Genomic DNA, 25579 nt, shown 5'->3' with positions numbered 1-25579 from the left:
GATTGGGGTTAGAAGAGATCTGCTACTGGATTGTTTCACAAGTTGCCACCTTAGAAGCAGATTTTAAACCGACAAAAATATAAATCAACTACAAAATTAGGTAAAACAATAAGGAAATGCAACATGAGCAAATAGAGAGAAGCTCGGCAACTACAAAAGTTGATTCGACAATGATGACACGAGACAGCATCTTTCAAAACTCATTTAATCCGGTTTTAACAGTTACCGTGGATTAGTTTGTGAGATGTCGGTCTAATGGCTAACGTTTGAGATACATGGTAAAAAAGTAAGACTGACTTAAGAAATCAATTTGTGATGCTTTAAAAGAATATTGTCTCTGAGTGCTTGACTGGCTGCTTAGTGAGTTGCATTACAATTAATTAATGCTCTTTATAAAGTTCCTGTTGAAGCAGAAAGATTTATATTACAGCCAATTTGGAATGCAGAATTAAATAAGGCTTTAGGTAGGTGTAGGGTGAAAATATAAGAGTAATAATTAAACAAATTTAACTCTGGCAGCACCTTTAACTTCAACAATCTTTAACTGAACACTTAATTTGATTCTAAAAGCTTAAAACCGTAAAGAAATATTCCTTTGGTTGATAACCACCAAAACTGAATAGGTAATGTATCAAATCTGTTGAAAAAGTAGAAAAGGCCACAATATATAAATATAAATATGTACAAAACAGTCAATTCTTTAGAAATGGCATGGACGTACGTTTCTTAGGATGATTTTTTACACACCACAACCGCTAAGATGAAGTTAAAAAATGCACGGGATGCCCCCTAATAATGATTTTGTGAGAAAGATTCAAGCAAAGTGCTACAATAACGGAAATTCTAGAAATTTAGACAGAAAATAAGCCTAAGTTAAAAAACAAACAAATTACAAACTGTAATTTTGTTCCCTTGTTTGAAAATGTTAAAAAGTAGAAAAGTGAGAATATAGAAGTTATATTGCAATGAAAATGTGCTGCTCGTGTGTCTTTTCAGGCCTCATTGGCTTTTTGCTTATAACTTTGTTCAAAATCTGTGTGGGTACATCTGTACAATTCAACAGCAAAGTTACTCCTGGAGGTCAGATTTAATAACTACTTGGCTTCCTGTCATCCAAAGTCCTCTTAGCTTCAGTCCATCTACTTTATTACCTCTCGCCCTCTACCACGGGCCCTTGATAGGTGGGCCCTTGGGGCTGTATTCTACTTGTTGGCTCCTACAATCTGCCGGATTACACCGGCCGTCATGTCCCTTTGTACCAGGCTTGCCAGGAGAGCCCGAGATCCCAGGAACACCCTGCTGGCCAACGGGACCCGGGGGTCCTGTCTTACCATAGCCCTGGGGGCCCGGGACACCTGAAAGAAGGGAGAAAGAGATTATAATGACGACATTTGAACAATGCAACATTACTTTTGATACGCTGCCAACTCACTATTCAACGACAAATGAAAAGTATTGAGTGGAAGATTGTTTTAGATGTTGGGGCTCAATAAATGGGATGGGAAAAAGGAATTGTCTGGAACCAAAACTACAGTTCAAATGCTGAACAACATGTTTTATGAAACTCTTACCTATATTAGGTCAAAATACTATACAGTACGACTTTCATTCTACTTACAAACCACAGCTATAACAAACTCCCGTATTAGTTATTGTAAATCACCTGGTGCTCCGGGAGGTCCTACATCTCCCATCTCCCCAACACCCTTATCTCCTTTTTCTCCACGTGGTCCATGTGGTCCTACAGAGAGGGATTACTTGTTTTGATCACATGACAGATATATTGTTTTAATGCTAGTTAATGATGATACTTATGTCCCTGTCACAAAGATTTTTCCGGTATCTGATGGTTCACCTGGTGGTCCTTGGCCTCCTGGGCGTCCTGTTCTGCCAACGTGTCCTGGGATTCCAGGTGCGCCTGGGTTCCCAGGATTACCTGGAGTGCCGTCTTTCCCTGGGGGTCCGGGCCGACCTGGGGATGCGACCTCTACTGGCGTCTGCATGCGCGACATGTAGTAGGACATTCTCTCTGCAGAGACAGGGACAAATGTGTTAAAAAGCGATTCCGCGGCAGCAAAAGCAGAGGTGAAAAGTGTAATAATTCTTTGGGAGAGAGATATGAAAAAAAGACTGGATCTTTATACACTGTAAACTTTGCACAAGGCCGCTCTCACCATCAAAGATCTTGATGACCTGCTGGCGGATGAAGTTCTTGATTTCATCATAATTTACAACCGCCTGTTTAATACAGAAATTAAGAGAAAAGCAAAAGGGCAAACGTTAATCAAGGAAGATCATTTAAAATGAATTAATGCGCCTATGAAGCTGGCACCTTTGGCCACAGTACGGAGTCTATGTAGATCACATGATACGTTTGTTTTTTGTTGTTGTAATTTAACTGATACGGTTAAATAGATGTAAGTGAAATTAATCTGTATCTCACGTCATTTCCCGGTGCCCCTGCAGGTCCTGGGGTTCCCGGAGAACCCTCTGAACCCGGGTTCCCTCTCTCCCCTCTGGGTCCGACCGGGCCAATCATGGGCTGTGCGTCCTTGGAGTGGTAACCTCCACCCCCAGGGGGCCCAGGTCTACCTCTTTCACCAGCGGGACCTCGCTGGCCTGCTTCCCCGGGTTCACCCTGGGAGATAAAACACACTCAGTAGCTAAACAACATCAAAGAAGATGTGAAATGTCAAAGTTTGTACTAAAATATCATAATATAGTATGACATTTACGCTGTCATGTCATGGTACAGAATGTCATTATCCATATTAATTGTATGGCCACATCATGTGTAGTCAATTTACAAAAACTACGCAGTTAATTACGCCACGTAAAAGTTTTCAATCCACTTGGCATTTTATATGCTAATTATCTAAACAAAATTAGCAAAAGTGCATCTGTTTTCAACCCCATGTGCTGTGATGCCGTTAAATCTGATCTGGTGCCATCAATTGCATTCTGAATAAAAATGTAAAATCCAGCTGTGTGCAAGTAAGTGGGTGACCAAATAAAAAAAAAGCTCAAAGACAAAAGATATATATATATATATATATATATATATCTATATATATATAGATATATATATTTTATTTTTTCAAGCAATTGCTTTCTTCAGCCCACTCTTCAATAAATCCCAGCCGTGTGCAGCATGAGGCATTAATCTCTTCCTACAAAGAGATACTCTGCTGTAGCACTTTCTGGTTCTTAAGGGTAATTGTTGTTCTCCTTACCTGCCTGTTTGACCTCTTTTGGGAGGTTCACACGTGTTCACACGTGCTGCTCAAAGAGAACTCAGTAAACTCAGTAAAGTAGAAGAAAAGCAATATTTCTTTGGATTAAAATAAATAATAAATAACTTCAAAAAGCCATAGTAAATGTATGTGGATATAGTAGGTGATAGAATTGTATGTTAAAGAGTCGAAAGTGGTGGTGTATATAGAATGTTGGTTACTAAATATATATATATATAAGCATGTTGAATTATTTTAAAAGTCACTGCACATGGGTTTGAAGATGATAAAATAGATGGTGAAGAAAGTAGCTTCAACATTTGAAATGATTTAAAATTTGTGAAAAATTACAAAACGTGAATATTATTATTTCGGTGAAGGGGAAAGTGTCAGGTTTTTGGATTTGTCTATCAGTGCAACTGAATCCACCATTCGGGCTCAAAGAACAGCCCTTCTACATTATTGACAGTGATTTATCGTGGACAAACCACAGCATAATGGACGTCTAATGTTTACACACCGCCGACAGACACGCGTCCCTTGAAATGGAGACGCGGAAGAAGAATAGAGGAGCGCGTACTTGGATTTCTCCTCTGTTCTCCTCTCCCGTGCAGCTAAAGCCATGACAATGCCATCCTGTCAGCGTGACAAATAGCCTCATCTAGCATCTTCCCGCAGGCCTAATAGCATTATCCCCGAGGCAGAGAATAACTTTATCACCGCATTCCACCTACGGTGTCTGAGGACGGCTCCAACACACTCGACGGGCCAGCGGACGGTTTAAAGAAGGGCGAAGAGAAGTAAGCAGGACGGAGGACGGCAGTGGGAGGGCCGGTGACCTGATAGCTGTGTTAATGGCCAGTGGGCGGAGATGACGATGGCTTAGCGTGTACAGCGGTGCAGTGCTTCTGCCTTGAGTTGCCGTGGGCTAAAAGTGACCGAGAAAAGGCTCCGTCTCTCTGCAGGTGGTCTGCAGTGGTGACGGATGTCTGCTGCTCGGTTTGAACGCGCATAGACAAACGCTCGGGCGACGCGCGTGTGCAACTGTGGCTCTCACCTTTTGACCTGGTTGCCCGTTTTCCCCTGGTTGGCCGACGGATCCCTTTAAAAGCAATAAGAATCACGTATCAGCGAATAAATCTCTCTCCGTTATATTTTGACGTTACAACAAAACATTACTCACGTCTTTACCAGCTTCCCCATCATTGCCTGGCTCTCCCTAAAAGTCAAATTCATAGCAGGAAAATAAAAGTTAAGAAAGACATGTTGGCCTGGTAGGAGCTAGAAGGAAAAGTGTTCAATTTTAGACGCTAGTTGAGGTATTAACCATGGACCCAGGGTGCCCGGGCGGTCCTGGGGCTCCTCCCATCCCCGGAAGACCCCTCTCACCCACTTGGCCCTTGTCTCCTGTTATACCCTACAAAGGGGAGATGAAGAATTAATATTGTCAGATTATAGTGCACACAAACACAGTATTGCTCATAAAACAACACGTTTTCCCCCCCAATGTATGGTCATTTCTTTCAAGCATTTTGCATACCACTCCTGATGGACCAGGAGGTCCTGGTGGTCCAGCTGGACCTGCAGAACCCTGATGAGAATATCAAACATACAGTATTAAAGATTAACAAAATAACATATCACAATAGCAACCAAACGTGCATCCACAGCCTGAAGTGCAATGAACTTACAACGTGGCCAGACGGTCCAGGTCGCCCAGGAGCTCCTGGGGTACCGGGATCACCCTGAAACAGTCACAGATGGACCTTTATAAGTCTTCAGGGTTACACTGACTATGACGTGCATGCTCCTGTATTGTGCTTCAACGCACAGATGATTGATTTCTGCTTGAATACTTTTTAATATCCAGTAGGAAAGCAAAAAACTCTCACCTCGTGACCCGCCCTGCCTGGTGGTCCAGGTGGACCTGACGGTCCAGCATCACCCTGAAGGGACGAGAAAGCAATGAAAGGACAATGGAGGAAGCATGAGTGGAATGCATTGCTCTTCTCCTAGTGGAGACTAAAAACAATTAGGCGGAAAAATAACAAGGGAGCGCAAGAGTTATCATCACTTTGATAAAACACCTTAGGCTAACGCACAAGCAATGGGAGTACGTTGACAAACAGATGCTAAAGCAATGAGTTGCTGACTAACCTTCTGTCCGGGGAAGCCGGAATGGCCAGTTTTCCCTTTGAATCCCTGGGGAGAGACATCAGAGAGGATGAGATTAGTACAGTATCAAAATCCACAAAGTCAAGGCTGCCAAAGAACAAGCAGGTGTGTTTTTGAAATCCCCAACACCTGCTCTTTGGTAGAAAAACAAACAGAGATACAGAGGCTGAGTGGGATAAATAAAAGATGGAGAGAAGGGAGGCAGAAATGCGGCTGATCCTCTCTTCGCTGACGCTGATAACAGCGTGTGGACTCGCCATCTCTCCAAGATGCTGGAATAAGATGGGAAGCTTAGATATTTCAAATGGGGTCACATCACCAGTGACATTCTTTTACATTTACAAGACACAGCGATGATTGCACATCGACGTGACTCGGGTGCCACCGGTGAAACTACACGAAAGTCAATAAACCTCATGACAAGCCATTCCATTGTTTTTGAGACACTTCACTTCAGACCACAACTTTTAACCTCATAGTCATGCGCAGGGGAAACGGTTGCAACTAGCATGGCAGAAAATATAATGTAATGAAATTGAATTAAAATGGTTATGGGTTTATTAACTGTCTACCTCATAATGCATGCTTTCAGAATACACTTCAAATCATAGGGCTACAAGAGATCCATTCCGATTGGTTGAAGAAATATACATGTTGAGATCGATGTGTTGACGCTCCGAATGTACTAAACACACAGTGTACTTCTCCCAGCTAACCGTGCTGTTCACTGCGCAGATGGATGGAGAATCAAATGAGGTCATCTAGAGGTGATACTTACTGGAATTCCTCGTGGTCCTGCTGGGCCTGCAGGGCCAGCTTCTCCCTGGCAATGAAACCAGCAGACCGTGCAGAAGGTCAACCGTTGCATGTATTCAACTGCACCAACAATAGCACCACCTAAGTGTGCGTTTGAGTGTATACTGCTCGTGTGTGGGGTTGCTTTGTGTGTAACTCACCCGCAGCCCTGGTTTCCCATCTTTTCCATCCAATCCCTCAATGCCAGGGGGACCCTTTCATTAGAAACACGGAGTGTGGAAATGATCTTTTTTTTTTTCATACTACACACTTGTGCGTTGGAAGTGGTCAAGCTTGGATGATATAACATGCATATACCATCAGTCCAGGGGAGCCTGGAGAGCCTGAGGGCCCCGTTGGGCCCTGAGATCCTTGAGTGCCGTCATTGCCCTTCGAAAAGCAAGAATATTCAGTACAGCAATCATCAGGAATATTTTGGATGCAGAAAAATGACTTAAATGTGTGATGTTCTACTTACTTTTTCACCTTTGAGCCCAGTGGAACCTTCCCTTCCCGGTTTCCCCGCAATACCTGGAGGACCCTAAAAATAAAACTCAAAGATCAAAGAAATTCCCTACGATTACTCCAAAGGAAAGGGACAAGTTAAAACATGAACGTACTGGTGGTCCTGGGAAACCTGGTTGTCCTTGGAAACCCTTGAAAAAAAAAAAAAGAAATGGCATAAGAATGTGGATTTCATTTTAACAAAGGGCACACATTTTTAGTATTTATATGTGTTCTAGACACCTGATCGCCTTTGGAACCAACAGGCCCAGCTGGTCCCGTGTCTCCTTTAATGCCCTGTAGAAACAAATTAAAATTAATTAAAACTTGTGAGGATGAACGAGGAAGCCGGGCTTTAAATAATGCTTGCAAAAGAATTTGGGATGGAAAGCTGACCGGGGAGCCGGCCAGTCCTTGGTATCCAGGGTTACCAGCGGCGCCCTGCAAAGGGGAACAAGATGTTAGCTAATGATATGCAACATTAACTGTAGAATAAAACATTCACAGTGTGAGGGCTCACCGATTCTCCTTTCTGACCACCGCCTCCGGGGCTCCCGCGCTCGCCTTTCAGTCCCTGACAAAAATACGTGAGGACAGTTAAATCAATGGGGCCACCTGTCTGTCCATTAAAGCCGTCAGACCGCTGTCAATCACGCACTTCCTTTATAACGAGGATGCGGAGAGGAACTTACGGGGAGCCCGGGCGGTCCCATGGATCCTGGGTAGCCCGAAGTCCCCGGAAGGCCCTGCGATGGGGATCATACACTCAATCAAACCTGGAAATAAAGTATTTTTCTAAACGTGTTATGATTTAAGGGAAAGTGATTGGCAGGCACTTACCTGCTCGCCCTTAATTCCTGGGGTGCCGGGTGACCCTGCCTCACCATTCTGACCCTGAGAATGATCAAAGTTAGGAATAATGAGAAAAGGAAGATGTGATATGTATGCTCCCCTGGTGAAGTCTGTATCAAGGAGACAAAACGTGTAACCGGCCAGTGCCGCCTCCCATTGGAACCCACGACATTTCATTTGTACTCAAACCACAAACGGGCTTTAATTCCTGTAATGCATACAATTTCGAGAGCATATTGAACGTTGTTTTTAGATAAATATTAAAATGAATTTGATCTGTTGCTTAGCAACAGCTGCTCCAAGCGGAAGACACATGAGAGCTGGAAGAAAAGAAAAAAATCAAAGTAAAGTGAGAGCTGTGTGTTTTTAAAATGGTGGCATCTTTGAGTGTACGTGAGATATTAGGCATACATTGCATGAATTACTCCTTAAAACAAATGAAAAAAACTTCAAAAAGAATATTGCTGTGAAGTAATTCAAATGATTACTGAGGGATAAGATTTAGAGAAAGTAATGAATGACTCATTACACGGAGGCAAAACTAATTAGTAGCTCATCTTGTTTGCAACTCACGACTGAATATAAGATATTCAGCACACACACACACACACACACACACACACACACACACACACACACACACACACACACACACACACACACACACACACACAGGGGGCTACTACGCAGGCAAATGAAGTCCATGGAAAGCGATTAGGGGCAATTACTTAAGTAGTTACATTTGTGGGTATACTTACCCATCAGTAGTAAACTACTATTATACTACTACTACTATAACACCAGTAGTTATATTAATTCATGTTAGGGGAAACACCATAGTTTTTACATCACTACATATATTTAGGAGATAAAGTTGCTGCTACTTTTAAGATCAAATAGAGAACGATTTTAAAAAAAAGTTCAAAAATTCAAGTCAATGTTGATTATTAAAATAGTTGAGGTAATTAAACCGGAGGTTGCTCCGGTTTAATTAAAATAACTGTTTGAAGCCCACAGGCTACATTTATTCCATATTTCACAAACAAGAGAAGATTAGAGAAAAATGATCATTTTGTGAAGAACAACATTGTTTTTTCTCGTCAATGGCCAACCATAATAATACAATAATCTCACCCCCCCCCCCCCCCCCAAAGTTGCCGGTGTGCATTAAGCTTACAGATGAACCAGATGGGCCAGGAGGTCCTGGGAACCCGGGGGGTCCCTGTGGATAGAAAACATTGAAACAAGATGAACTTAAGCATGGAATTAAAACACAAACACTGTCCTTCACACAAGTGCTGTATGCAGTGGTTGATTTTAGTTCTGGGACACTTTAAAAAATCTGCATACGTTTACATCTAGAAAGGAATAAATGACAATTTCAGAATCAGCCCCCTTAAATAAAACCACTGCATTAGCATTTCTCTACTGTGAATGACCCCTGTGGGGGATAAAGTTCTGCTGTCCGGAATGGTTCAACAAGGGAAAGATGTGTTGCTGAATCTTACCATGATTCCTGGTATTCCAGCTTTACCTCTTTCTCCTTGTATTCCCTGTTGTAACGATACAAAAATAAACTCCAAAGTAATTAAACTTGTAGAAGACATTCATTCTCAAGTAAAACTAGCAGTGTGTGCGTGACGGACTCACCGGCTCTCCTCTTGTTCCTGGTGATCCGGGCGTCCCTGGAATTCCTGGCATTCCTGGTCGGTCATTCTATGAGACAATGACATTAATTAATTAGGAAATGTACATTTAAATATATATATATTACATATAATATGATAAGGATTTCAACTGACCACAGCTTGTGTTGCCTGCTCTTTCTGCAGTCTGTCCAAACACTGGAAGCAGACAAGTTATTGGAATAATGCCTCGCTGCCGGCACATTATGCTGTTGGAAGGCTGCTCAACATGGAGCCGTAACGGTTGCTGACATTTCACATGATTCCTGGAACAATTAAACACGATCATTCCCTCCTAGTCTTACCTTGTCACAGCCGTCCAAGGGGGTTACACCGGGCTTGCCCTGGTCTCCTTTCTCTCCCTTTGCTCCACCTGTGCCTTGCACCCCTGGAGATCCTTGGGAGCAGTCTCCTCCTTTACAGGCTTCCTATCGCGCAGAACGCACACAAACACGGCATATATAGATATTTATTCACTGTATATATACACACACACACACACACACAGTTCATGCAAAAGTCGAAGGAAAAAGAAAAAGGGATTTGATAATAACCCATTCCTCAAAATGTTACTCATGAACTTACATCACCATCTTCTCCAGCAGAGTCTTGAGGCAGCTGGTCGGTTTCAATGTGTGTCTAGAAAAAGGGGCGGGAAAATGAAAACGGTGTTAATTTACTTTTCATCAAACACGCTCAAAATCGGCGGTTTTCTTTCACATTCTCTAAAACCCAAACCAGGTGAACAAATGTTCTTCTCCAAATACAGGTCCAGGACAGCGCTACAATGAAGTTTGGGGAAAGCGTCAACATTGATGGAAATACCACTTCGGTCCTTGTTCTATTCAAACCAGGATAGGTTTGGTCATTCAGACAAAAGAAAAAGGCAAAAGAAAGATGGCAATCTGGAATTGAAACTGAAGAAGAAAAACAACACAAACTTCACAACCTTTCCAAGCAACTTGTAAGACCAAGATCAGCATATATAAAAAACAGGATTTACAGAATATTTAACCCCTCCTCCTCAGTCCATTTAGTACAGAAGTGCCTTACTTCTCTTTTGCACCGTCTATAACAATGACTGCAGCTCATGACACGATCACTGCATTGCACACAGAACAACCCTCTGTTTATGGATATGTACAACAAATGTGTTTAGAAAAAGGGTTTTCAGGAATTTATTGTGCGCAAAAGAGCAGTTACTGCACGTGAACCCCTTGGAGTTCAGCAGTGTTGAATCTACATGCTGTAGTAGATTCTCATTAGACAATAGATATGTGAGAAATACAAACAGATACAAACGCAAAAGCAGAATGCACAAAACCATTTCAAATGATGTCAGGAAGCTGTGATTAAAGTCTATTGGGGAACGAAAAGTTTTAACGAGTAGAACGTTGCACGCAGAAAGTCGGACGGACACACATCAGCGGTTCTTTTCGCACACAGAGTGTGTACAAACACGCGTATTGAAAACGTGCAAGAGAAAACAAGAAAGACAAATGTCACGGTGGAGTTACATCGCCTGTTCATGACGACTTGACACACAACTACTTCACAGGCCCAATGGCGTTGGCTGCGGAAGGCAGTCGGAGCAGTGGGACCCGGTGCACCGAGAGGCCCTGTAGCACCTGGCCGGGTTTCAAAGTCATTACAAACCCATTTTACATTGTTCAAACTGGAGTCATTAGTTAGGCTATTTAATACTGCACAGCATTCAGGGGCACGAGGCTTTGTGCAGCAACAGACCTGCTCAAAAAGAAGGTTCTCTACAATTACGTGTCACCGTGAAACGCCTGATGTACTGAAAGGGATCGGCAAATTGCTTACTTTGGGGTTTTTCCAAGCAAAATAGCATTATTTATTTTTTTAGGCTCTGGAGAATTCTCGCTGAACCCCGGAAAAAATTAAAATAAAACATTGATCGGTTTATCTACTAAGATTACGGCCAAATGAAGTCTGGACATCGATGGATTGCAGATGGCTCCGACTTTATCACTGCAGTCAAACCTATTACAAGTATTAAGTAGTTCAGGGCTTAAGCTACAAAGGCAAATATCAGCACATCTCTTCTTATCACCCACGATCCATGGATGCATTAGAATATGCCAATCGTGGCTGGTTGTATATCCGTCGTCATGCCAACAGGTGTTGCCTGTATGCGATCAATAGACACAAAGTGTCTTTACAGTCTTAAGCGGTTTACTGATTTCCCAGCACCTCCCTTTCCTTCTTTAAGGAACTTTAGTTCCTGCGATGAAGGTGAAGTTCTCCTTGACTGCAAGCTTGGAATCAGCAGTGATGTTTCTTTAATGATATCCGGCCATCAGCGGGCTCGAAAGAATCAGAACTGAAGTCGCACACAGGACATGAATCCACAGATTACTTCACAACACTCAATTATCTGCTTTGATGTTTTCCTTGCACTTACTTTAATTAAACTAGTTTTGTCTAGAAGAACACAAGAGTGTCTGAAGTTGCAAAGTGATCTGAGGCCAGATGCAAAAAAAACCCCACTCAATTTAGTGTTTGCAAAGAAATGCTCCCATCTTTGAAAGTTATACACCTCGGTAACACATTTATAGTCGTCATGAATGGAACTACAGTATATTAACATTGAGTCACAGTTGTCAGTAACAAATATTAACTGTGTATTGCTGTGTTTTAAAATTAAATAAAGTACCTATTGAAAGACGGTACTTTAAAAAAAATAAATGTTAATAATTAATACATAAGGGCCCAGATCTCAGATAAGTGGATGAGAGCCAGGTCTCCTCCTTTTCTCTCTAATTTTACTTACGATGTATCCTGGTAAACCGGGTTTCCCCTGTATCCCGTCGTTTCCAGGGATACCCTGAAAGAAGGAACTGAGGATGAACTGGTTTATTGCCAGTCGAGGACTTTGAGGACTTGAGGCCTCTTGCCACCTCCACCAATGGCCGGGGCAAAGGGTCGATTCAAACCGGTTCCTTTCTTTAATAGGTATTATTATTTTGCACGCAGCCACTACCCTTGTCAAAGACATGACCACTTTCATCACCACTTTTGAAGCCTTTTCTCCCCTTTTAAATATTGCAAACACCGTATTTGAAGGTCTGCTCAAATTAGAAATGTATTTGATAAGTGTTGTGTGTGTGTATGGAATTTATATATATATATATTTTTTAAATGAGACCTTCAAATAACTGTTCATGTCTTGACGGATATTCCCAAAGCTTGCTCAGTTGCTTCCCACATGGGTTAAAGCTTTAAGCACTGGACAGGTTAGAATTATCACAGCCTATTTTTAAACCCCGGTAATTAAAACACATTCATTGTATAATGTTGCTCCATTTCCTACATGCATATTCTTAACTTAATTTCCCCGTCAAATTGCAAAGCATTTCAAAGCCTTGCTTTTCTCAAGTAACCAAGTTGCTCAAGCTGCAAATTTGTAGTTTTCTGCACGCTGATGGCGCAGCCAGACTGAATACAAGTGGAGAGAGATGCCCTCACAATCCTACTGTCCATTCATCTTACCGGTTGTCCATCCATTCCAGTAACACCTTGAGGCCCCGGCAGACCAGGAGGGCCAGGAGGTCCTGGTGGGCCCTTTAAAACAAAGACATAGCCACTAATGACACACACATGCCCAGTCAAACACAAATGAAGAATTCTGCGAACTGACTTTGCATAGTAAAAAACATAAAAGAAGCTTGCAAACAAAGCCCGAGTCATCACACAGGGCTGCTGGCCGACAGATCAGACCTGAGGGCCGGGCTGCCATGTGTTTATTGGAGTTCCTGGAGCTCCCTGGAAGGAAAAAGTAGTCTCATTGTGAAGTTAACAGTAGAAATATACATTGTCTCAATATGGTAAACTTAATAGTATGGTGCCACAACTAAAGCTGTATTAAAACCCATGTGGTGAGGCTACACATTTCTAGATTAATGTATTTGTCGATCTCTAATCGTTTGTTTGTGTACTCACAGGTCCGCCTATGCCTGAATGTACAGGTGTGATGCAGTTGCACTCTCCTGGTTCACCCTAAAAGAAGAAAGGAAAATAGCCAAAGTGAAACTCTTTGCTAAATGTTAAGCACATGCTGCCCAACTGTGTCCTCTTTCAACATTAACATTTCAGTTAGTGAAAGAAAAATTACTTTGTGCAGTTTTTACATTTACATGAATCGGTTCTTAATGCAGTGCAACGGTAGGGAAATAATAAAGCAATCTGCAATATGAATATGATTTACCCAAATTGCACATCTGCTCCCACAACTTTCTTTTAACATAAATGTATATATTTGACGCTCTCCAGCGTGTCCCAAGACTACATAAAAACATTAAATAAAGATTCAGCAAAACAGACACTATTTTTCATCCTCTTAGTATTTCCTGATCTTTCCCCATTTCCTTATTTTCCCCAACATTCCCAACCCTTAAGCTCCGCCGGCTGCACCGCCACTTCATCTCCCCCGGTCAGACACAGTGGAGTGGTGGCTCTGATGGATGCGATAATTAATACTCTTACACGGTTCTCTCTGAGGCCCCAGAAACTCCTCTCGTCTGGCAGCAACAGCACACTCGTCACCTTGGCTGCTACTCTATCTGTGGCCCGGGGGGGTGGTGTGGGGGGGGGGGGCGGGGGGGGACGCGCACGCTTGTGTGAGAGCATGTACAGTCCGTGTGCGTGTGTTAGTGTGAGAGATGAGGGGAACCATCTCTTGTGATTACCATCTGTTCCACCCCCCCCCCCCTCCTCATATTCAAACCCCTCCAGTTCCCTTCATCCAAACAAAACGGTAGACTTACCTTGTCCCCCTTAGCGCCATCAAGTCCCTACAAAAGAAGGGGACAGCACACACACACACACACACACACACACACACACACACACACACACACACAAGCACTTAGTTACTCCTGCTTTGTTGTTCCAGAAGAAAGCTCACAGGGCAGTGAGCTCAGTGTAGATCAGGGGACAGAGGATGAGATGGGAGCAGACGTTGCCTCTGTCATGGATCGAGGCGGACACCATTGGTTATAAATGCCTAAATCAAGGACTGTTCCCAAAGAAGCTCAACGAAAATGAAAACTCTGAAAACAAACTCAAGTTTGCTACTAAAATAAAACTGATAAAAACAATTATTCTAATGTTTTTGTACATATGCATCAGCATGCATATGTAAAAAACAAAAACAAACATGCAAATAACCAAGGGATATTAAAGGAATAAGACAACTTACAGGTTTGCCGTCAGCCCCGGGCAATCCTGTAGACCCAGGGTTTGCATCTCTGCCCTGCGTGAAGAAGTACATAACATAACAGCATATTATTACACTGTTTGACGGCATAATAAAATGTCATTACATCTCCACATGCAAATCCCAAAAGTTGTGTTAATGTTGTACCGGCGGGCCTGGTACTCCAATGCCCTCAGGACCGCGTGGTCCCGGAGGCCCAGCTTCTCCCACGGAGCCCTAAAAAGAGAAAACTCTTGGTATGTCATGGTTTCATTGTCTCGAAAAAATGAAGTTGGGCTTCCCACCCACTATTTTATATGACCTTTTCTCCTGCAGGGCCATCAGCTCCTGTCAATCCTCTGGCTCCAGGAGGCCCCTGTACAAAACACACACATTAGACCAACATTTGAAAATGTAGCGTAGAATAGTTGGAGTCGAGTATGACTTTAACTTACTCCGAGTCCTGGGAGTCCTCTTGGTCCCTCTTCACCCTACGACGAAAATCAAAAAGTAACACAAATAAGACAGGATTAGGTTTAAGTGGCCTGGGGCAGTTCGGTCTCATTAGCTCATCAAATACAGACACTTTGTCACCCGGCATTTACTCTGTCCGAGGTCGGGAAGGATGGACACGTCAAAGAAACACAAGCCTGTCACCAAGGAGACTGCTTACATCTTGTGTGAGGCCAAGTCAACTCTGACTTCTTTTAAGATACTAGTTATATAAGTTAACTGATGTAAGTCACCCAAGTAGTACTAGTTAAGTATTAGGGGGGGACCAGCTTCCCTGTGTCATAAAATGATTGAAGATTCCACAATGAATCCAATTATTTCAGAGAGAAGAGCCTGGGATATGTTCAGATAGTTATTTACAACCTAATCATTCTATTTTTAGTTCTGAGAAAGGGGAGAGCACCACTATGTGGATGTTCATCACTGGGACGAAATCACATCCACATTGCAGATGTGTGTTTACTTTGTAGGACAGAGCTGCGTCAGCTGTTGCCATAAAACTCCAGATGTGGGACACATTAGTCTTACTTGTTGTCCTGGAAGGCCTATTGCTGCAACTCCAGCTTCTCCCTACAGCGTCACAAGACAACACGGATTAGAATTTACTGTATGATGTACAATTAGATCCAATCCTGCGCATGTATTCATAGACATGCAAATACAATACACATTCATACCTTGATTCCTTTGGGACCAGAAGGACCCGGCACACCTGGTAAGCCTGGTTTTCCCTAAATAGAAAACATGTAAAATGATAATGAACAAGAACAGAGTTAGCTAATATATATAATACATAATATGTATATTATGAATGAATTCACATAAAATTCCCTAACATTTTTTCCAGGCTTCCCTTCTCCTGTGGGACCAGTGTCTCCTCGCTCTCCTTTGGGGCCTTGCACAGCGACACCTTCCCCCACTGCAGTTCCCAGAGAAGCACAGCTGGTACAACTGTCGCCCTGAGGAAACACAACAAATCCAAATCTTTATCCAGGAACCCTTTAAAAAGAAAAAAAACTTTAGTTGAAAAAGTATCTACCCTCGAATTAGACAACTGCAAGCAATGCAGAAAACATGCCTGCTACTTCTTATACAGTAAGCCATTAACAATTGATGCAATTTCAGCAACAAAATCAGTCAGCAGATGCAGCTAAGGCACAGCAAAGTTGACCTTTCTTAAAAGTTTCGGCATTGTGTACCTTTGCTCCCTTCAAGCCCATGAGTCCGTCCCGACCAGGCTCTCCAGGCAGTCCTGGGACTCCAGGAGCCCCGTTGAGTCCGTTATTTCCTTGATCGCCTTCTTCGCCCTGGTTGTATTGAAACATGATAAGAGGGCCTAAGAGTCAACTCTACAATAATTATGTGAAAGATGCAATATAAAGCTTTTGACAACTACAGAAGTTGTTTTAATGAGAAACAGTTTTACGAGTCGATTATGTTTTATTGTCTTTTTTATTGTGTTCGTAAACATCAACACCAGGGTCGACAATACCCCACTGATCAAGCGTTGTGGAAGTAGTTTTCCCAAAATCAGTCCATCAAATGTGCAGTGATTTTTCTGCAGACACCCTTCGTCCCAATAGATTAGTTTAAAAAGTCTCCAGACTCCTCCAGTTTATTCATTATTCAATGTAAGAATTTATGTAAGATAAGAAACTTACCTTTTCTCCTTTCGCACCAGCGAGACCTGGTGGGCCCTGTGTAAGCAAACAGAAGACGATGAACGAAAAAGTACAAATGTATGACACAAAAGCAAAGTGTGCACACACACGCTGTCATCTGAGGCGTTCATGAGAGCCTTCGGCCTCCAGCTAAAATAATTGTTGAAAAAAAGCTAACCGCAAAGGCTAGTGACATGTCATTGAAAGGTATTGATGAAGCAAACAACAATTCTGCAGTAAAAGAAGAATCCCTGCAGGTTCACTATCCGTTGCGTCTTCTGTTTTGTGCCATCCATGTTTTTCTCACAGAGCTGTCGTACCCGTTTGCCATCTGCTCCTAGTCCTGGAGGTCCGGTCGGACCTTGAGGGCCTGGTTCGCCCGGCTTGCCTCTTGCTCCATCGAGTAGTTTCATGCCGGCGGGTCCGCTACCCGCCTCTGCCGGCTGGCATTGACCGCAATCACCCTATCGAAGGCCAGGGAGTCAGGAGGTTTAGTTTGCGAGACAGTAAGCTAAATGGTGCAAAACACCCAACTTGTGTCTACACTTACCTTCTCACCCTTAAGGCCAGGAAGACCAAGCCCTGGGAGCCCCTGCTCTCCCTTTAGAGATATAAATGGGATATCAAAATGGCACACAATGGGTTTTCGGGCATCTCAGAGGGTGTTTTCAAAAAATGTACCAACTCTCCTCCCAGTTCAAGATGCATCATTAGTTATTGGCATTTAAAAATCTGATATATTATTATGCAATTGAAGACTGGAGTAGTTTACAAACCTAGTACTATATATTATAGTATTATACTACACAAGCTTCTCTTGTTAATAATTACAATTACGTTGAGCAATGTGCCTGTGAATAGACAAAGCCACGAAGATCCCGCGCGACGTTAGAAGCTCGTCACTGCCGGCTTACCTGCAAGCCTCTTTGTCCATCCTTGCCACTGGGCCCCTTTGGTCCAGACTTTCCCTGCCACATAGAAAAATGAAAAATAAAAAAGGAACCTCAATGAATGCGATGAGACATTTTGTTTTGAGGGACTGATTCTGAACGTACCGGCTTTCCATCTGCTCCTTTGCTCCCCGCGTTACCCTGTAGACGAGTAATAAAACAGTCTGAATTCCACTAATTGATTGAAATGGATCGGGGTCTTAAATAGGTCATTCACATTTCATAGAAAGGTACAGCCTACAGGCAGCTACGTCAAATGCTTTTGGTTTTCCACTGCCTAAGCTTTCACTAATAAGTTCCCTGCTGAGTACAATCCCTTCGGCGAACAGTTTTAGGCCCTAAAATTAGCACACTGCTGTGATTATCTTCCCCATGAAGTCTATTATGAGCCCCATGAAGCGTCCCACTGAGTGAGTTCCCCTTACGTAAGCCTAGTCGACTATCGAGGTCACCGACTCTCAGAATCACTTACCTTTTCTCCTCTAAGCCCAGGTGATCCTACATTTCCTGGCTCTCCCTGTGGAGAAGATCAAATTGAACGACAGATGATTTTAATGAGGGTTCAGATCACTGCTCAGACACACTGACATTAACAGAATGATGAAAAAACATTACCCAGTTTTGGTTGACTTTATTTTGTTTATTGCATTGCTTCTTTTCAAGAGTTACCATTCTGTGTTGCTGGTGTTTTACTGCTCTGCTTTTCATTTATCCGTAGAATGAAATGAATTCTTCCTACAACCGACTTACTTGTTGTCCCTTTTGTCCAATCCCAGGCTCTCCCCTCTCTCCCTCCCGCTGCAGGGTCTGAACACCGGCTCCGATAGTTGGGCACACAGAACATGGTTCTCCCTATGAGCGTGTTGGCAGATGTGGTGGAGGTGGCTTAGCGATTGTCTTCATATAATTATCCACAACAGGACTCATTTAAAATAAAAACAAAATAAATGAAAATGGTTGGAAATGTGATGTGTTCCAAAACGAATGCTACGTAAACGATTCTACATAGAGCATCAGGAAAACGTACAGTGTGAACTTCCTTAATCAGGATAATTTATCGAGTTGACATTTTAATAAAGTTATCGAAAAAGAAGCGAAGTGTTTCACACCAAGCCGAATAAAACCTGACCTTTTCTCCTTTGAAACCTCCTGTTCCTGGTTCGCCCTGTCAAAACATACAAAAATAGAGACAGCACAGTAGTCAGAGCTCCCTGATGAATGCATTCGCTTTGAGATGTCGCGTCTCGACATGGCATCGGAAGCATGCGGAGGTGCAACTACGCAGACGTTGGAGTATACCAGTAATGTGTGAGTTGGTGCGTGGAGCGAGTTCGCATACGTGCACACGCGAGAGGGAGTGTGAACTTTAATGTCTCTACATGGAGTTTAGTTCAGCTAGTTTGCTTGCATCTGCTTTCTGCACTGCTGATGTTGGCATATCTAAATGTGTGGGAATGCAGATGAGCGTGCGTATAGGTCACGCTTCTGCAGAATATCAATGAAGCATTAGCTGTAAATGAATGAGGGAGAGCTCTATACCTTCTGTCCTGCCTTGCCATCTGTGCCCAGGGGCCCCTGGTAAAAACAGGAAAAGAGAGAGGAGCCGGGATGAGCCATGAGCAATGTCAGTTCAACGTTGATACAGTCAGTTCATATCTCTCTCTCTCTCTCTCCGTTTCTCTGCCTCCTTCTTACTCTGCCCTAACCAGGTATGACGGATGGATGCTGGCATTATTGGAAATCGTTGCGCAGAGAATCTCATAAAGGTTCTAGATTTATATTATCACCCCACCCCCACCCACACACAAATCATTCCCCATTTCACCTGCTGGGGTAAGTGGGAAGATGTAGAAAAACACAATGCACAGTGGGTTGTGTCCACATTTACCAGAAAGAAATGTGCTTCGATTGCATCAACAAAGTGTCCTTTGCCTAGGCGGATACTCTTCTGACAAGGACAAATACAGCCCAAAACTATAAATCAAACTCTGTAGCTTTCCACAGAGTGATAAGGAAAATAAAATATACATCCGCTATCAAACAAGTGCTCAAGGTTCAAATCGTCAGCTACAGTTCAGACTGTACCTGCGACAATAAAACGGAGCAAGACCATAAAACACTCGGGGCAGGTTCAGAATACGTTACGGCTTGACTTTGCAGGACGTTCAAACCGTTGTACTTACAGGCGGTCCTCTCTCCCCTATCCCTGGTGATCCAGCCTCTCCTTTAGGGCCCGGCTTCCCTTGCAGTGCCACCGTGTTACCCGTGCCTGAAGGCAGCACGGGGCACACCTCGCATGGGTCACCCTGGTGATTGAACATCAGTCAAGGTCACAAGATGTGGATGAGAGACCACGTTGTTTAAGATATCGAAGATACTGTTTTAAGGTACCTTATTTCCTTTAAACCCCGTTGGTCCTCTTGGGCCCTGTGAAAACCACAGATTCACAGTCAAACACTGACGTCTCAGACTAGTTAGAGCGCTGTGTAGTGGAAGCTCAAGCCGAATGTCAATCAATGTTTAAGAGTCTCTCACTGGATCTCCCGGCGATCCGTCTCCTCCCTGAGGCCCTGCGTCTCCCTGTTAACACAAATTACAGAGTTTGTCTTAAAGATATTGTTACATGTAACCTGAAAACTATCCTTATAACATAGATTTTCTCATATTGTTTAAATGAAACACATAAAACAGATTTCACATGCCAAATATCAGTCTACATCAGCGGTAATGGAATAGATTGATTACATATGGGGCCTTTGCAATTTTGATTTGTCTTGGGCTGAATAGTGAACCTACTACCTTGTCTCCTTTTACACCAACTGCTTCACCAGGAGGGCCCTGACAGGAAGTAAAAACACAAGTCATTCCAAGAGATGCTCTTAAAAAGGTTTTTAGTCATGGCCAATAAGTTCTGAAGCGAAAGAATGTTCTGAAAGTCCACTTGACCCATCGACCCAAATTCCTCCCTCCTAGGGATATTTTGTGGATCGACTGACGTATCGAGCTATAGGGCTGCACACTTACTGGTGGGCCCGGCTTTCCAACGCCCGGCGTGCCTGGGAATCCATTCTTCCCCGGCTCTCCGGCCAACCCCTCTGGACCCACCAAACCTGGGGTACCCTGTGAAAACAAGGAGGCACACAGCTCTTAAAATCCTCTGGACTGAATGTGTGCGAATGGGAGTTTCTACCAATCAATCAGACTTAATGCGGACAGACCTTCTGTCCCTTGGGGCCGACGACACAGATTGACCCTCCACGACCCTGGAAAATGGTGACAGACAAGGGAGCAAAGTGGCTGCATCAATATGGTCAGTGACATCATCGGCGTCGGCCCCGAATGACAAAGCTAGCACTACGGAAGTCCATCTCCGAAAGACAAGCTCGATTTGCCTCATTTGTTTGAGAATTTATGATTGGAATTAGAATTGTAGAGCGGTTAAGATGCATTGTCTTCATCGGTGCATACGCAATATTTTCTGGCTGCCTGATTCAAGTCACATCAACAAGTACATTCATATTCACAATGTCAGATGGCTGGCAGGCTTAAGAAAATCTCCCCTCAACCAAATCCATCCGTCCACGACAAGCACTTAGCCTGGTGAACAGCTAAATGTGTGTGTGTCTGATGGAATATTTCAAGAGCGCGCGCGCGCACACACACACACAGGCGTTGTAATTTGTTCCTAAAAAGTTTCCATGGCTCTACAGGATCACTGCGCTGAACGGGGAAGATTAAAAGGTTTAAGTCTTCCTGAATGGGTTCCTGCCTGTGTGGGAGATGAACAGCACACTCAATGAGGCAGCATTGATTGTGCAAGCTTTGTTGCCCTTCGCCTAATCTAACAGGCATTAACAGGCCAACTTAACGCTATGGGAGAGAGTGTAGGGGAGAGAGCAGATATCAATGGGAGTCTAAGCTTAAAGAGTAATACCGTATAAGTTCACTGAATATCCGCTCTTAATCTGATACTAGTGGCCCTTGTAAGTGCTTGCTGTGTGTCTGGCTGGCTGTATAGGTGCGTTTGTGAGGGCATGCTCTTTTTTTTTTAGTATTGGTGTTAATGAAAATATAGATTTCCAAATAACTGTTTGACTTAACCTCAAAGCAGATGGCAGACACATGAAACCTGAAAAACCTACATCCCTCCCTGGAGTGCCTGTGGGACCCTGAGCACCGATCTCTCCCTTCCGACCCTTTTCTCCCTAGACAGGAACAAAGTAACAGGGGTGAAACATACAAAAGAGACTTAAAATAACAAGAGGTTACATAATAATTAGGTGAACTTTAAGAGGTTGCGTCTTCATTATTCATCGCTGAAGGCTCCTTAAACCTTTCACCTTGTAGCCTGCTGCTTCGCCCCAGTTGGCAGGCGGTGCCTGTGGAGAGGAGGAAAGGAAACAAGGCCCAGATCAATGACCATCCTCTGAAGAGACATCACACACACACACACATACACACACACACACACAACCAGTGGTGCATAGCAAACAACACAGTGACTAGTCAGCAACCCGTCTGAACTATCAGCAGGACCCGTTTGCTCAATTGAAACCCACGCACACGCAGGGGAACTAAGGACATGGAAGCAAATACAGATGCATATACAGTACTTTAATCTGACACAAACATACTTAGCCACGTATACATGAATGCATTCACAGAGACCTGCATAACGGATTTTCTGCACACACAAATTCCCACTGCATTATTCATTATGGGGCCTGATGCTTGAAAATCTTTGAATGAGGATCAAACTAAACCACTGAAAGGCTGGCGAGGTGTGAGGGCAGTGGGATGTGGTTCTGTAACCTGTGGCATGAGATTTGGCACTCACCAGCTCGCCCCTCTCCCCCTTCTGGCCCTTGGGTCCCTCTGTGCACTTCGGTTGGAGACAGTTAGTTGGCATCAGTTATCACATATCACTTTCTAGCCAATTGTTTTCCAGTTCATACTGTGCTGCATGCCAGAAAAACAAGACAGTGCTTAGTAAGTAAGACTCAATGGAAAGGTTACTTACTGGACCTGAATGGGAGCCAGAACAGGCGTCACCCTGAGACAGAGAGGGACGAGGAAAAGAAGAACGATTGCTTGTGGGTCAGGAACAGAAGCCTATCAGCTTAGACTTGGAATAAAAAGGTACATCAAAATGTCTGTGTGTTTATTTCGAGGCATGTCTGAGCACATGTGGGGACAAAACACATTCCATTAGTCTGAATACACAAAAACGCGCACGCGCACACACACACACACACACACACACACACACACACGTGTGTCTGTATGCTATATTTCATCTTTCATGCTCACCCTGTCGCCTTTTTCACCTTTAGTCCCAGCAACTACCTGCAACACACAAACACACACACAGTCACACACTCCACAGTGGTTCTCATGAAAAGACGTGGACGTAAAGATCACTGACCCTAACATTTCCTTCACTATTCGGGAGTAAACAGCCAGCACACCACAGACATATACATAGACACAGAAGCGTTATACGGTATCGGCTATTACACAAAAGTGTTGTGTGGCCCGAGCAAAAGTCTGTAACCAGTAAAACGGGTTGTAGGTCACGTAGTCGCCAGGTGGTGGCACTGTTAAACAAAACAAAACCGTGGCGCTATGGTCCACGGCTAAAAAGGCTGGGAGGTGGGCGAGGCACATAGACATCCACTCGGGAAACACACACGCAGCTCCCATGGGAGACGGAGATCAATAGGAATGTCTGATTCCCACGGCACAGGAGCGAGGAGACCAGCTGCTCCTCACAGGAGGGCTCGCACGCTTAAAAACAAATAGCAAACGAGGATAACCACTATCAATAACCAAAGCATTTCTTTCGGCAGAAGCGGGGTAATTAAACGCCGTGTTCCTGGAAGTCCTGCTTTCAAACACCAGCACGTTTGCATGTATTGAAGCGGTGACAATGAGCTCAGTGGGATGAGAAAATAGCAGTAACGGCACAGAAACAATGTGTAATTCCCCCACTTCTCTTCCCTCCCCGCTGCAGCCCTCCTACGGGGCTACAGATCTATCAATGGCTGGCTCGACCAGCTGCAATTACGAGTCACTCTTTCCGAGCCCTTGTCTGGCCGTGGGCTTAGTCAAGTCCTTGTGTAGTTCCACTTAAAAATCCAGCAGCCTTGCCCGCATTGTTTATTATCTACGTTCAGCTTTGAAATGGAAAAGTCAGATTGTTGCAAAAGGGCAGAACACTTTTGCCGCGCATTAGCAAATGGCATTCAAATATCCTTGCAGCAGAGCACATTATGCCGCCTTTACTATTCTCTCAATTACAAGAGCAGTCTGATCTACAACCTGATGACCACTGCACATTATGGTTCGTTGTATAAATATGTATTCATACAGTGAGAATCACACAAACACATGCGCGGCCACGCTGTGTTCCATCTCCTTCTCTCGCCTTAATTCCTCTTCCTTGTCCTATTTTTTCACTCGGGCGATATGTAGGACCCTGAGCCCTCCCTGCTCCAGATGTTTTAAATCTGGATCACCTTTCGCACCACAAACGATCTTTGTCATGCAACACGTGGCTGTTTAATCCATTGATAATATATCAATATTGACTGGTGCAACCTTAAGTGTTTCAGCCTTTAAAATTGGCACGTTTTATTTTGGCACAGATGTCCTCTTCAGAAGTGCAATAGTAGTAGTATTTAACGTCCACATTGAGTATGCAAACACGTATGCTCATTCATTTGTTATTGAGTCTTGTTTTCTGGTACGAAACATCCCAACGCATATCTTTCTTGGGCATTTGTTTCTCTAGCTTGCAGGACTTGGGGGATTAATGGCAACCCCGAGCACTTTAATGCAAATTGAATCACAGCAAACACCTATATTACTTCTCGCCTGGTATGTACATATCAACATACCTTAGAAAGTATCTTATTTAGGCATACGTGCAACTTTCTCAAAAGCATTAGGCCTACTTACTAAGACTCTGAATCTAATAGTAGAAAAGGTTAGAAAATAAGGGCTGAGGGTTTTTTCTTTTGGAAATTTCCTTTGAGTGAATAGATTCATGGTGAGCCTTTTGACTCACACAACCACAAAGCCGCTCGTGTAGCAGGAACGGGCTGCAGAGGAATAGCTGAAGCAGCAAGACATGAACAGTGCGATGAAAATGCGTGTCTGCCGGAGCAGTATGATTTCGCCCCCGTGAGCAAAATCTACCCTTTATTCACACCAATTATCACCATTATCACATGAGGCTGGTTAGTTATATTTGTTGGGCCTTTTTGTTGGTGCTAGTGTTTGACCCAGTAACAGGGCAAGCAGAGTTCTGCTGCTCAGGTAATAACCTACATTGAGGAAGTCAGGGGAGGTGGCCAGCTGCATTAGTAAGCACACACAGGAGCAACATAATGAAGCGTCTGGAGTTTTGCATTCTATTTGTGAACAGAACACGGCTATTGTAGGTGAATGATAAAATGAATAGGCAGCAGAACTCCCGACTGAGGCGTAGCGCATAATGAGGTGTAAATCAGTCCTCGGTCCGTCTGCGAGCTGGATACAAGTGAGGGAGAAGGAAGAAATGGAGCCATTTCTCCCCATGCAAAACAAACAAACAAAAAAAAGGTACACGCAAGCATTGTTGTCCTATTTAACGTCAGCAAAAAATAAGTTTATCCATCCACATGCTTAATGGACTTTTTGGAGGTATTCAACAGGACATGCGTGTGTTTGGACCATAGGAGCTTGAGGATCGCTTTGATGCGAATCTCTTGTGTCCAACAAGCTGCATTAGAAATGTAATAATGTCAAATCCAGCGTGTGTGCGTGCGTGCAAATTGTACTGCTTACTTTCTCAGACAGATCCTCTGATGTGAAAATCTCCTGTTGATATAGAGAAAGTTAAGAGAAGTAGAGATTGAATGAACGAGAGAAAGGGAAAGAAAGTAAAGGAAAACGTCAGGTCTCTTTCCTTTCGCATCATATCTGACCTTGACCTCATTATTACTAC

The 25579-nt window shown here is 43.5% G+C and overlaps 1 protein-coding gene across 4 annotated transcripts in view; it reads right to left on the bottom strand.

Moving 5' to 3' along the window:
- Positions 1 to 189: 189 nt before the first annotated feature.
- col16a1 (collagen, type XVI, alpha 1) overlaps positions 190 to 25579 on the bottom strand; it is a 46177-nt gene continuing 20787 nt past the window's right edge. Inside the window, exons 9-70 of one of the 4 annotated variants that reach the window (XM_078081144.1) lie at positions 25420 to 25452; positions 22900 to 22935; positions 22610 to 22642; positions 22427 to 22471; positions 21930 to 21968; positions 21732 to 21794; positions 20808 to 20852; positions 20614 to 20709; positions 20389 to 20427; positions 20125 to 20169; positions 19981 to 20016; positions 19773 to 19895; positions 19129 to 19164; positions 18719 to 18754; positions 18340 to 18441; positions 18062 to 18106; positions 17695 to 17730; positions 17554 to 17607; positions 17190 to 17240; positions 16960 to 17103; positions 16640 to 16675; positions 16178 to 16285; positions 15815 to 15937; positions 15656 to 15709; positions 15507 to 15548; positions 14921 to 14956; positions 14788 to 14841; positions 14634 to 14702; positions 14469 to 14522; positions 14035 to 14061; positions 13211 to 13267; positions 12989 to 13033; positions 12761 to 12832; positions 12042 to 12095; positions 9830 to 9883; positions 9550 to 9672; positions 9362 to 9403; positions 9210 to 9275; positions 9068 to 9112; positions 8737 to 8781; positions 7548 to 7601; positions 7400 to 7453; positions 7228 to 7281; positions 7104 to 7148; positions 6951 to 7004; positions 6824 to 6859; positions 6682 to 6744; positions 6522 to 6593; positions 6365 to 6418; positions 6187 to 6231; positions 5391 to 5435; positions 5126 to 5179; positions 4925 to 4978; positions 4774 to 4824; positions 4561 to 4650; positions 4417 to 4452; positions 4291 to 4335; positions 2444 to 2638; positions 2175 to 2238; positions 1856 to 2029; positions 1664 to 1741; positions 190 to 1355 (exon numbers count right to left, since the gene is read on the bottom strand). In XM_078081144.1, the coding sequence (XP_077937270.1) occupies positions 1162 to 1355; positions 1664 to 1741; positions 1856 to 2029; positions 2175 to 2238; positions 2444 to 2638; positions 4291 to 4335; positions 4417 to 4452; positions 4561 to 4650; positions 4774 to 4824; positions 4925 to 4978; positions 5126 to 5179; positions 5391 to 5435; positions 6187 to 6231; positions 6365 to 6418; positions 6522 to 6593; positions 6682 to 6744; positions 6824 to 6859; positions 6951 to 7004; positions 7104 to 7148; positions 7228 to 7281; positions 7400 to 7453; positions 7548 to 7601; positions 8737 to 8781; positions 9068 to 9112; positions 9210 to 9275; positions 9362 to 9403; positions 9550 to 9672; positions 9830 to 9883; positions 12042 to 12095; positions 12761 to 12832; positions 12989 to 13033; positions 13211 to 13267; positions 14035 to 14061; positions 14469 to 14522; positions 14634 to 14702; positions 14788 to 14841; positions 14921 to 14956; positions 15507 to 15548; positions 15656 to 15709; positions 15815 to 15937; positions 16178 to 16285; positions 16640 to 16675; positions 16960 to 17103; positions 17190 to 17240; positions 17554 to 17607; positions 17695 to 17730; positions 18062 to 18106; positions 18340 to 18441; positions 18719 to 18754; positions 19129 to 19164; positions 19773 to 19895; positions 19981 to 20016; positions 20125 to 20169; positions 20389 to 20427; positions 20614 to 20709; positions 20808 to 20852; positions 21732 to 21794; positions 21930 to 21968; positions 22427 to 22471; positions 22610 to 22642; positions 22900 to 22935; positions 25420 to 25452 (3954 nt within the window). In that variant the 3' untranslated portion in view covers positions 190 to 1161. The remainder of the gene's footprint in view (positions 1356 to 1663; positions 1742 to 1855; positions 2030 to 2174; positions 2239 to 2443; positions 2639 to 4290; positions 4336 to 4416; positions 4453 to 4560; positions 4651 to 4773; positions 4825 to 4924; positions 4979 to 5125; positions 5180 to 5390; positions 5436 to 6186; positions 6232 to 6364; positions 6419 to 6521; positions 6594 to 6681; positions 6745 to 6823; positions 6860 to 6950; positions 7005 to 7103; positions 7149 to 7227; positions 7282 to 7399; positions 7454 to 7547; positions 7602 to 8736; positions 8782 to 9067; positions 9113 to 9209; positions 9276 to 9361; positions 9404 to 9549; positions 9673 to 9829; positions 9884 to 12041; positions 12096 to 12760; positions 12833 to 12988; positions 13034 to 13210; positions 13268 to 14034; positions 14062 to 14468; positions 14523 to 14633; positions 14703 to 14787; positions 14842 to 14920; positions 14957 to 15506; positions 15549 to 15655; positions 15710 to 15814; positions 15938 to 16177; positions 16286 to 16639; positions 16676 to 16959; positions 17104 to 17189; positions 17241 to 17553; positions 17608 to 17694; positions 17731 to 18061; positions 18107 to 18339; positions 18442 to 18718; positions 18755 to 19128; positions 19165 to 19772; positions 19896 to 19980; positions 20017 to 20124; positions 20170 to 20388; positions 20428 to 20613; positions 20710 to 20807; positions 20853 to 21731; positions 21795 to 21929; positions 21969 to 22426; positions 22472 to 22609; positions 22643 to 22899; positions 22936 to 25419; positions 25453 to 25579) is intronic. The other 3 variants (XM_078081146.1, XM_078081145.1, XM_078081147.1) reach the window with 3 other exon arrangements.

Source organism: Gasterosteus aculeatus, chromosome 10 (genome assembly GCF_964276395.1).
Source record: "Gasterosteus aculeatus chromosome 10, fGasAcu3.hap1.1, whole genome shotgun sequence".
Lineage (NCBI taxonomy): Eukaryota > Metazoa > Chordata > Actinopteri > Perciformes > Gasterosteidae > Gasterosteus > Gasterosteus aculeatus.
Note: the sequence above shows the minus strand (reverse complement) of the source record. Positions and strands in the feature narration are given on the sequence as shown.